The 12976-nt window shown below is 39.2% G+C and overlaps 1 protein-coding gene across 1 annotated transcript in view; it reads left to right on the plus strand.

Moving 5' to 3' along the window:
• Window positions 1-12976, plus strand: part of LOC5565349 (synaptogenesis protein syg-2) — a 284790-nt gene that overhangs the window by 60718 nt on the left and 211096 nt on the right. Inside the window, exon 4 of the mRNA XM_021838630.1 lies at window positions 4998-5210. Coding sequence (XP_021694322.1) covers window positions 4998-5210 — 213 coding nt within the window. The remainder of the gene's footprint in view (window positions 1-4997; window positions 5211-12976) is intronic.

The raw sequence follows: 12976 nt of genomic DNA on the forward strand, positions 1-12976 counted from the left end.
TCGCTGATCACCGGCTTAGTTGGTTTATTGCCCGATCATGCCACATCCGAACACTTCATGGCGATCCAACCCTTACACTCGCCACTATGTGCCAGCGGTTCTTGCCAGTCCAGAGTCGACGGCTAGCCCGTAAGGTGGTACGATGCACTATGGGCGATTTCCATATAGACTGTCGGCCAAAAAAAAAATGTTTGCCGTCTCATGTCATAAGAGTTTAAGTGATACAAATTTCATGATACGTTTTCAATAATCAAGTTTTTGAGACTTACTTATGAAAAGGGCTTCTAGCGAAAAAAGTTTTTTTACTAATGATGTATATAGGCAATTTATGCAATTAACGTTGTTTTATACATTTTTAATATTAGAATTCAAATAGCTATGATGATATGAATTAGTGATATTGATATTCAATTATTCCCTAAAATAATCTTCAGCTGATATTAATTGAAAAATGTTAAAAATGTTGAAAAAAATCGATCAGCCCTATATGAGAAAAGTGCAAATATGAGCAGCTAAATTCATCACGATCCTTTAGTTAAGTTGGGATATCTAAAGTTTCGATAAAAAATCGAATATGATTTTTTCAGGAAGTCCTGAACATAAGTGCGAATTAACATTTTATTTTTTTTTTCTCAGATAGCCTTTTGAATAAGCTTTAGAACATTGTATAAAGATATGTAGAAAATATTACGATTATGCAGTAAATCCCTTCCAACGCATTCCTTGTGTTTGCACTTAGTTCTTTGTTTTTCTTAAAACTTCAACTTCGGCATACAGTACACCGAAAATACAAAAGATTTATCCCCAGTATTCCAGGAATATCTTAATATAAATGTTTAGTATGGAATGATGTATAAGATGAACCTATCAGGACAAGTCGTATTTTCGATTATTGGCCACCTGATCGCCCATAGTGCGACAACGCGTAACCTGTTTCCGGTGTTAACCACAGCTAGCTCAGCAGATAATGGCACCTCCAGGCTTGATAATGCTCCTCAACATTATTAGAGTTGGGTGAAATACTGTAGAACAGCGTGCAGCCTTTGCTTCTTTGTGAAGGTGCTTAAAAGGCAAAGCAGAAAGGCACCGAAAAATGAGTGAGGAAGATGCAGCACAAAACACATCAGAGTGAAATTGCATCAAAAAACGGTGCTCTCACAACTCTCTGAGGACTGCTTGTTCGGGCGGCACACCCATGAGTTCTTTTGAAGTGTGAGCATCGCGAAGAGAGAGAGAAGAGAGAGAGAGAGAGAGAGAGAGAGAGAGAGAGAGAGAGAGAGAGAGAGAGAGAGAGAGAGAGAAGAGAGAGAGAGAGAGAGAGAGAGAGAGAGAGAGAGAGAGAGAGAGAGAGAGAGAGAGAGAGAGAGAGAGAGAGAGAGAGAGAGAGAGAGAGAGAGAGAGAGAGAGAGAGAGAGAGAGAGAGAGAGAGAGAGAGAGAGAGAGAGAGAGAGAGAGAGAGAGAGAGAGAGAGAGAGAGAGAGAGAGAGAGAGAGAGAGAGAGAGAGAGAGAGAGAGAGAGAGAGAGAGAGAGAGAGAGAGAGAGAGAGAGAGAGAGAGAGAGAGAGAGAGAGAGAGAGAGAGAGAGAGAGAGAGAGAGAGAGAGAGAGAGAGAGAGAGAGAGAGAGAGAGAGAGAGAGAGAGAGAGAGAGAGAGAGAGAGAGAGAGAGAGAGAGAGAGAGAGAGAGAGAGAGAGAGAGAGAGAGAGAGAGAGAGAGAGAGAGAGAGAGAGAGAGAGAGAGAGAGAGAGAGAGAGAGAGAGAGAGAGAGAGAGAGAGAGAGAGAGAGAGAGAGAGAGAGAGAGAGAGAGAGAGAGAGAGAGAGAGAGAGAGAGAGAGAGAGAGAGAGAGAGAGAGAGAGAGAGAGAGAGAGAGAGAGAGAGAGAGAGAGAGAGAGAGAGAGAGAGAGAGAGAGAGAGATTTATCTTTAATTTTCCCATGTTTGAATGTTCGTTGTTATGTCTATTCTGGTAGATTTCCATTTAACTTTATTTATTGGCTAATGGCCATTTCACAAAACAGAAGGTCAAGTAAAAGTAGTTTCGAACAGTCATGCACCAACGAAAATTCAGACATAATACAGTTCATGTTAGACCAAACACTATATAAAAATAAAACAATCAAATAACGTCCCCTGAAGAAGACGCCATCCCCTTGTCGAGACGTTGTATTGAACTAAAACTCGTTTTAGACTGCGTAGCCGTAAATATAACTATAACAGTTTGTTTTCCATGTTTCTCAAGATCTTCGGGCATATCTATCTATGATCTGTCCAGTATTTTTAAAAAGGAGCAACAAATATCTGTCATTGATATGATTGGTATTCTTAAAGTTTTCGCTTCTGCTATGGAAGTATAAAGCCATGATTCACAGACTCGTCACTTCCTGTTTTTTTTGGTTATATCTATCACTTGAATGACAAAGAGATAAGAGATCATTTATCTTCAACACAATCATTTTTTTTTTATTCCAGTGTGCCGCTTCTGTTGTTTGATACATTAGCAATTCAATAATCAAAGCTAAGTTGTAACTTTAACAACCCTTAACTCGACACCAGTGAAATTATTTACTGTAGGTCATCTGGTTGAACAATTTAGTCCAATTTTTAGAATTGCTCTCGAATTTCTACATTTCTTATTAAAACTTCCTATCCCTATCTAGAAACAAGGATATCAGCAACAATTTCAAAAATCTGACAGCGACCACTAGACCGCAGCTGATAATCACGAATTCCATCAAATATTCCCAAGATTTCGGCTAGCAAAATGTGACTCGACATAATCTAGAAACCGTTGTGGATCGCTTCCTCCCACTGGTCTACGATTATTGCGTCATAAACCAGAATGGGATGATATCTTCCACAACACGGTAAAGCGAATATTCGCTTCGTCGTCCCCGAAAAAGACTGATTATTTATTTAGACCAGGCAAAAGAAACACGAATAAGTTTTCCTCGGAAGGACCCAACCATCCCGGGGAACAACAATTGACGACGACGATGAGGACGACAATGAGGACGACAATGAGAACGACAATGACGAGCCGGGTCGGATGGATACATGTTGTGTTCGGGACATGACGAGAATGGAGCTGGTGAACAGAGGTCTGGTTTTTCGATAAGCAGGCGAAAATCTAACTTCCAAACGACAAATTATAAAGACAATATTTTTCATCATGTTCAGAGACCCAAATATGTCGAAATATCTATGTTTTCGGTTAAAAACTAGGCTATAGTGATTTGTTGTAATTTCGGCGGCTGGGTTCTCTTCGTCATGGATAGTTTTCTTAAAGGAATCTATTAGAGGAGATTCCTCTTGCCTCAATTTGCCAAAAAATAGTTAATTAAACATATTTGAGCCTCAAAGTGTATGCAAAACCAATTTTGTGATAACTTTGTTCTATGAGAACCAGAACATGGTTGTTATGCCCAAAATAGAATCTTCAACTCCAAATCATGTTCCAAAACACATTATTGGTCAAAAATAGTGAAGCAATGGGAAACTGCTATTTTGCCACGGTTTTTCTCATCTAAACCACTGTGAGCCACCCGCTTCGCTTCGAAATGATGTTACTGATTATGTATTAGGATGGATTGACAGTAACCCAACCTCGGGGAAAATCGTTAGACGAGTTAGGTATAGAAATAGATGAAAATGGAGGAAGATCGGTATGGAAGGCGGATCGGATGACGAAAGAAAGCTTTGTTGCAGTTTTTCTTCGCGTTCTCCAATTCACAGGGCATGGGAAAAATTGAGCGATTGTGAGAAGAAGCGAGCATAAAAAAACGAATCACTTTATATTCATGGCTGCAAAGAGCTCTTGGTGGCGTTTTATTATTGAAAGATTTTACTTGCAACAAGGAGAGGAATACATAGGTGGATCACTTGGGAGAGAGGAATTGCTCCGAAACAAGTTTGGTTTATGATTATGGTGTCTATCTAGTTTTTAATTCTATTTTTGATCTGTGGCTGACTTTAAAACTTTTGCTAACTTCAGAAACTTTGGATTAAAATGACGAAAATATTTGATATTTTATACGCCTATGAATGATGATAGCAACTCCACCCCATGATTATTAAGCAAGCGATCGTTAACTGAAAAATGGGAATTGTTGTAGTTGCTGCCTGGGGAATTTTGGCTACAAAAAAAAGTTGTCGTGCGTCTGCCTGGCACGAGCCTCAACGATTGTTTTTCAACGCAATTAGTAAATAAAAGTTTGTTTTTCTCTTTTAATGCCAGAATTGGCTGTCGAGATTTTTTCAAAATGTTAGATAATTTCCAAAAGTGCTTTGAGCTACAGTCCAAAATTTTTATTTCTTAATTGAGAGAATTTTTTTTCTTTTTTCAGATCCTGCCATGTAATTTTCATAACAGGATCACAAGTTTGTACTCTTGTTTCAGTTTTTTTGTGAAAAACTCCCATGAAACTTGTTCGTCTACGCCAATGGACGGAGCAAGAAATATCCTTCTATTCCCCATTGCGCACACAAGACGAAAGGTTTCTTCCTTCTTGTATGGTGTCAATTATTTCCTCCGTCTCCATTATCGTTATCGTCGCGCCATCGTCGTCAAAGAAAACGCGGAAGCAGAGCCTCCGCCATTGCATGAATGATATACGAGCAAAATTAAATTTTCTTCCGCGGAATTTACTTAGGCAGAGCGCGTGCAACCGTAAGTGAAACTGTTCGCGCTGCGATTGCACACCGACCTTTCTAGGTACACTGGGGCGCAGATCGCTGTTTTTGTCGACCAAAACTTATAGATGTGTATCTTAGAAGTTTGGGGTAGTCAACAAAGTGTTTAGGAATAACTTGCACAAAATATTTGACTCTTTCGGCTTTGATCTACAGTACGGTAAATTGTAACTCATCTAGATAAGTTTTATCTAGAGCGATACATTGGGATTTTTTTCGTCAAAGTTAGCAATATACCCAATGTGCAGTGACAGACCTACCATTACCTAGCCATTAACAACCCTATCTCCCCTTCTCCATCTTTGCAGGTCGACCACCGCCGCGAGTGTCCTGGTGGCACGGCGATAAGGAAATCTCCGGCACGAGTCATCCGTCCGCAATCGATGGCGCCGCCGCCATGGTCAACCAGCTGTTCCTCGGGACGGTCACCCGGGAGCTCTATGGGGCCAAGTTTCGCTGCAAGGCAGCCGTATCGAAGCTGATATCGCCGCTGTCGAAGGAGGTCTCCATCCAAGTGCACCGTGAGTAGTAATGATATGATATAACGTACAGTGGGCAAAAACTGACCAAAAGTAGCAAAGAATTCTATATCTCAGGTAACTGTTGAGTGTGGATAACAATTTTACCAATTCCTGAAAGTAAAAACCTTCACTGTCAGTCGCAATATTATCCGTAATATCCATTTAACCCCAACTCTTTTTTTTTTTCGTAGGTGTGAAACGTTTTGTCAACATTTTGGAGGGATTATTGTGAATATACAAACATACGGCTAAGTCCTTTCTGGCCATCACGGTTGTACCCGTGATGTCCATTTAAACCTATATCTCTCTCTCAATAGTATTCTGAGCATTGAACAATGGTGAATCCGCTAAAAACTCTGGGTTCACCGTAGAGTTGGGCGAGCTCGTGGTTCATCGTACGCTACTACTCATTGTTTTCCTGCACACCGGCAAAGATCGTCCTAAGCACCTGACGTTCGGAGACTCGAAGTGCTTGCTGGTCCCCATTGAGCATAGTCCACGAGTCATGCCCGTAGAGGTGCGGAGTTGAATCTTGTTTTGGCCGCAACTTTTTGCGGAGGCCATGGTTCCACTGACGATGTGCCTCCGTATTTCACGGCTTATCAGCCATCAGCAAGCATCAGCCCTGTCGTCGTAAAATTTGAGCTACTTAGTCGTATTTCTTTTGGAGGGCGTTACTATAGCTTAGAGGGCGCTACTACTCCCAGGCGTTTATGACGTCGTTTGTAATATCCAATTCCAGATCAAGAAACATGAAGCTGTTTAACTTTATCAAACAGACAAAATCAATAATTTCAATCATTTTTCATTCTTCTAGCGTATCGTCCCTCCTAGGACAAAGAAATAATTTTATATGGGCAATGGTTATACATTATTTGTTCAATCAAAAATTCAATCAAATCGATGCGTTGTAACTTACTTATTTCTTCTATCTACATTCCGCCGTAGATGGTCTGCAAAGCTTTCTATTCGAAAACACAAAGGACGAGTTGATCCTCTGCACGTAGGCTCCATGTTTCGCGCCCATAAATTAGTACCGGTCTTATCAGCGTCTTGTAGATGATTAACTTAGTGGCGAACTTTACTCGATCGAAGAGTTTTGCGGAGTCCAAAGTAGGCACAAATTCCACCAACGATGTGTCTCTGAATTTATCTGCTGGTGTCGTTGCCGGCGGTCACCAGTGCGACCAAGTACCGTAAATTCGGGTGAAATTGGTCACCATGTCACTCAATTTTATTTCTTTCTTTATATTTTTTTGTTAAATAATATTTATTTCTATGAAAATAATGTAAAATTCCATAACCGTGGTCGGTGTGGTTTTTAACAAAGATCTGGACATGGTGTCACCCTGAAAGTTTGTAAGGATGCTTGAAATATATCCTCAAAACAGATTTTATTATCAAAATTCGTACAAATTTGCTCATTTTGTTGAAATTATTGAATTTTTGATAGATATCAGAAAACTCCTTCGGAAATTGCCTACATTTAGGCGTTTTCTGTGGTATTCTTGAAAATTAAATGCTTATTATTTCCATAAATCGCGCATTGTTCAGAATTTAGCAAGCATATTTGGATTCAGGGAGCCCACGTTAAGCAAGTAAAATTGATTTCGAAACTAACAATAATCGATTTGACAAGTGATCAATTTCACCCCGAAATGGGATCCTTTGATTTTTTAATTAAGATACAATTTTCAGCACTAAAATCTCATCTGTATGAAAATTTCGGTATATGAGCCAATAAGGTTCACCATCGTACTTGTTTTTCTACATTCAATTGTTTGCCATTAGCAACATTATAGAAAACAGGCATGGAAAACAGTGAAAAATGATCAATTTCATCCGAAACTACGATTCTCCGACCGCCTCGATTTCATCCCCGACAATGTGAACTCGAGATTGGGGCATGCCGTATCATCTTTTAAGTCCCTCGTTAGCATACACATTGATTATCCGACACATTGATGTCCGATTCGCCTAGCTTCAGACCTCAATCAGTAGTACGTATCCGCCATCTTCTCGAAGTTCCATGCTAAAATATCAATTTAATCAATATAATAAGTAGCTGAGCGTACTTTCGGTTCCACTCATGTCTGTAGGCCTTTTTACGAGTCGTTTCAAATTAGCTCACTTTGAAGAAAGTTTAGAGTCCTTCTATGGAGATGAACCGCAGCTCCACCGATGTAAACTATTGCATAGACGGATCTGTCATATGCAAATGCTTGTCTCCGCTCTTCTTATCACACCCTCTAAGGCAATGTTGAACAGCGAGATTCGAAGAGGCTCAAGGGTGTTCCTTATATTCAAGAAATGCACATTACTCAATCTATCGTCGCATTGATCATTATTATCAGTTTGCCCAGAAATACTGCATTTTTGCATAATCTGCCATAGCTGGTCTCGATCTATGTATCGTAGGAAGATTTTAAATCGATGAACAATATCTGTATAAGGATGTGTGGATACATTGTTCAACTGGTACTTCTACATCCTACCAATCTCCCTTTCTTTATTCTGGAGATGTGGAGCCAGAAGTCTCTCGTCCTCTGCACGTGTTCCTGGAGTTGAAGCTTGATCCTGTTTAAATCTACTGGTTCCAAAAATAATTCGATAATTTTAATAAGGCTGCTACGTGACCGGTGTTCACTAATGAAAACGTGGTTGGTTGAACTTGTTAAACATTACTAGAACTGATTAGAACATCATTCTGAACTTATATGCTTTCTCTGATAGCATTAAACAAAATTCTAAGCAAAACAAACAAAATTTGATTAAAGATATACTGGGTTCCGATTCTTTCCGATATCTTATTATACTAATTTTCTTGACATTATCACTTACATGTATGATCGAGATAATGAAAAGAACCGAAAAAAATCTGAACCAGGCTTGTGCGAAGTTTTTTTTTTAATTTCTGTACAAAGGCAATGCCAAACGGAATAGCAACGTAATGCTTCTATTTATGTTTCCATGATGGAAGAAATAGCATTTGTAATTAAAATAAAATGAAAATTGTGCCTCCGCCATGTTTATTTCTTCCAGCTTGTAAAATGCTTAGTATATCCAAATTATGCCATCTGTATTATTTTTTCAATACAATTCTATGATAATACCTATATAGAGAGAAACGGATTTAATTTTATTTGAATCACAAGAGCTGCCCAAACATACCAAGAATAGCAAACATATTGTTGTTATCATCTGGCGCTTTATTCCCGCAAAAATAAAGAAATGTAGGGTCCGTGTTTCCTTAGTAGACAATCCCCTATAGTCGCACTAGTGGCTGTTTACGGCCGTTTTGCTATAAACCGTTGACAAAATTATTTTTGATATGAAGGTCAGGAGCTATGCATCTAAGTACCATTGATACACAGCTCGATTTTGTTCGAAAAATGAACGAAATAAATAGTGTTTTTCAGGGAGAACACACCCCAAAAATAGTGATCTTAAAGAACCTAAAGCGCAAACCTCAACCAAACCATGTTTAAACTTGCTCGAATAATAAAACCGTATTCGACAAAAGTTTGTAGAATAGAATAAACTACTATGTAGAGGTATTTCCGATAAGTTTTAATGTTCCGTTCAGAAGTTATGAATTTTCAAAGCTTGAAAATAGTCCAAAAGCACATCTAAATTATCTTCAAATTGGCTGAAATTTTGACCAGAAGTTTATATCGACATGAAAAATCAAAATATTGATTGACTGAGGAACTTCCACACATTTAAATAGGTCTATTAGGCACATGTGTTCCTATAGTAGCACAACCGATAATTAACATAAATATATGAGTTTTCGTAGTTTTCATATTTTTCCCACAAAGCCAAGATAAAAAGCTTTCAGATGATGTAAATATAATGCATTAGATTTTATACGAATATTTGTCCTTAGCTATGCGACTATTGGTACATCGACCCTAACAGTTTTAGAGGTAAAACACTTAACACTGTCATTCCTCGAATCAGTTCAACAGTCAATTTTAGCAGGCACTGAAGCTTTCAATATGGGCAATATTTTGTTATAAATCTGAGATGATAACTATCAATTATCATTCCAGTTAAGCTGTTTAGCGAATTTTTAAGATATCGTATATTTTCGTAAAACTAATCCCCAAAACCCCATTTTAAAAGTTAAACCGGGTACCCCCGTTAGTTTGACCACATTTAATCTGAACACTTTTTAATCTGTACCCCGCTAATTTGCACATCGTTCAGATTAAAAATGGTTCAAACGTCATTTAGCTCATGGAACGGAGTGAAGTGAGATGGGGGCATGCCGTGTCAAGCAGAATCAAAACAAAACAGTGAAAAAGGTAACCAGAAACAGGTGACTAGATGTTCAAATTAAAAATGAACCCCGATGGTTTGCATGAGGTACTGTTCAAATTAGCGGGGGTGCACGGTACCGTTATAATTTCCGAACGCCTTTATTTATGTTGGCACATACAAAAGTTTGTTGGTGAAATGCATATCTACTCCAAGAAGACTCCAGATTTCCCGACACATTCTGCAAATTAATTCAATTTAATTTTCGTCAATACAGTATTGAATTACTTTCCACAATTTGATAAAAAATCAAACCAGATATAAGACCAACTCCTACTAAGGAGTTTATTGTTTTCTACGTTCTTGTACGAATTTGGGTCGCCTTCAATTGTATACAATTGTCGCCGTCGCGGACTTATCTGGATTGACAGAGAAATTCTCCTTGATGTCCTACAAAGCAGTTCTGACCATAATCTACGTTATTTGGTTTTTGTCCACACATTTTTCAACCGTAATCTTAATGACTACTGTTTTTTTTTCTGCTGAGAGTTCGACTGTATTTTCAATGATTGATGAAATATCGGCAACGCAGTCTTTTTTGTTAAAAAACGAGTTTTATTATTTAACCCGACGTTTCGACGCTGGTATGGCGATCTATGTGAAGTAATATTTAATTACTCAGGGACATTGATACAGTTTAACAGCATCTACATGATCTACGTGAGATATGGCCAAATTTTTTCAGGGCGTGGATAAAGCTTAGAAATTTCAACTGATAGCTTTCAGGGCGTTATGATGCACCTGGCCTACCCAGGATAAGATCAAATAATTGCAGGGCCTTGCTACAGCTTGGAATTTTTAATTGATATCCTCAGGGCAATCTGAGTTACGGTCAAATAATTTCAGGGCTTGAATACTCGGAAGTTCTAAATGATGTCATACATGGCGCCAAGTAAACGTTTACATGGGATAAGGTCGAATAACTCCAAGACATTGATACAGCTTAGCTTAGGGTACATGATGTACTTAGCATAAGGGAAAACAACTCCAGGGTGTTGATACAACTTGGACATTTAATGACTACAGGGGGTTGAGATGCAGTTAACATGATCTATTTAGGATAAATTATTCAAGGCGTTGAAACAGCTTTCATTTTACAATTAATGTCCACAGGGGGCTTAGATGCATCTGATCTACACGAGTCGAAATAAAATTACTCTAGGGCGTTGATACAGCTTTGAAATTTCAATTGATGTCATACAGGGCGTTAAGTACACTTGGTCTTTGTGGGATAAGGTCAAATGACTCCAGGACGTTGATACAACTTATAATGTTCAACTGATGCTCTACAAAGGATAAAACCAAATGACTCAAGGGCGTTGATACAACTTATAATGTTCAACTGATGCTCTACAAAGGATAAAACCAAATGACTCAAGGGCGTTGATACAAGTAGGAATTTTCAAGTGACGTCCTCAGGGCGTTGAGGTGCATCTGATCTACGAGATGTCTGGTCAAATAATTCCATAGCTGATGTCTTACAGGGCGTTGAGATGCATCTGGTCTACGTAGGTTAAATTACCTCAGGGTGTTAAAATATCACATATTTTCAATTTGACGTCCTACAGGGTGTCAAGATGCATCTGATCCATGAAGCATAAGATTAAATTACTCCAGAGCGTTAATAGAGCTAAATCTAAATTGATGGCTAACAGGACATTAATCTACTTAGGACAAATTGCTGCACAGCGTTGATACAGCTTGAAATTTGCTATCGTTGTCATCAGGGGGGAGAAAAGGTCAAATTACTCGAGGGCGTGAATACAACTAGGAAATTACCATTGATGTCATACAGGGGGTTATTTACATCTGGTCTACGTGGGATAAGGATGGGAAATTCTAGGGCGTTCATGCAGCTTATGATTTTGATATGATGTCGAACAGGGCGTCAAGATGCACCTGATCTACGAAGGATAAGGTTGAATGACTCCAGGGCGTTGATACAGCTTAGAATTTTCTATAGCTGCCCTCAGGGCCACAAAGTGCACCTGATCTACTTAAGATAATGTCATGTTACTACAGGGCGTTGATATAACTTGTACATTCAACTAATGTCTTCGGGGGGTTGAGATGCAGCTGAATTTCGTAGAATAAGGTTAAATTACTGATACAGCTTATAATTTGCAACTGATGCACTACAGGGCGTCAAGATACATCTGATCTTGGTGAGATAATGTACAATTACTCTAGAGCGTTGATACAGCTTGGAATGTTCTATTGATGTCTTATAGGGCGTTAAGATGCACCTGATCTACTAAGGATTAATTACTCTTGGGCGTTGATACAGCTTGCAATTTTCAATTAATGTCCTCAGGGGATTGAGATGCACCTGATCTACGTGAGACAAAGTCAAATTACTCCAGAGCGTTGATTTCGATTGATGTCATACAGGGCGTTAAGTAGATATGGTATTTTTGGGATAAGGTCAAATTACTTTTGGGCGTTTATACGGCTTATAATTTTATTGACATCTTAGAAGACGTCATGATGCACCTAATCTACGAAGGATTAGGTTGAATTATTCTCGGGCGTTGATACAGCATAGAATTTCAAACTGATGTCCTACAGGGCGTCCTGATTCACCTGATCTACGAAGGATAAGGTCGATAACTGCAGGGCGTTCATACATCTTGAAATTGTCAAATACTGTCCTCAGGGCGTTGAAGTGCATCTTATTACGTATATAGTCAGCATATTCCAGGGCTAATGTCTTACAGGGAGTTCAAATGCACCTGGTCTACGTATAATAAAGTCATATTACTCCAGGGCGTTGATGTAGCTTGAAAATGTCTATTGATGCCTTACAGGGCGTAAAGATGCAAATGATCTCGCAATGATTTATCACTCTTCCTATATTTTTTATGAATCAGGGCGAAATTTGTAAAATTTGTAAAAGGGTAGACAAACTCGTCGACCACCTCAAACGTATCCCCGTCTATCGTAAGACTGCTACCTAGGCGAGCCCTGTGACGCTCGGCTCCACCAGCTAGCATGTACTTTGTTTTGGACGCATTCACCATCAGTCCAAATTTTGCTGCTACGCGTTTCAGGCGGATGTACAGGTCTGCCACCTTTTCAAATGTTCGGCCGAAAATGTCCATATCATCCGCGAAGCAAACAAATTGACTGGATTTCGTGAAAATCGTACCCCGGCTCTCCGCCTAACACCTTCTGGCGCAATATTGAACAACAGACACGAGAGCCCATCACCCTGTCGTAGTCTCCGGCGGGATTCAAATAAACTGGAGTGCTCGCCTGAAACCTTCACACAATTGTGAGTGGCGATCCCTCGGAAGTTCTCACAATCTAACTTGTCGCCTTTCTTATAGATGGGACAATATCCTTCCATTCCTCCGGTAGCTGTTCTGACTCTCAGAATGTGCTTATAAGACGGTGCAGACAAATGGCCAGCCTCTCCAAGACCATCTTTATGAGTTTAGTTC

This window comes from Aedes aegypti, chromosome 1 (assembly GCF_002204515.2).
Source record: "Aedes aegypti strain LVP_AGWG chromosome 1, AaegL5.0 Primary Assembly, whole genome shotgun sequence".
In the NCBI taxonomy this organism is placed as follows: Eukaryota; Metazoa; Arthropoda; class Insecta; order Diptera; family Culicidae; genus Aedes; species Aedes aegypti.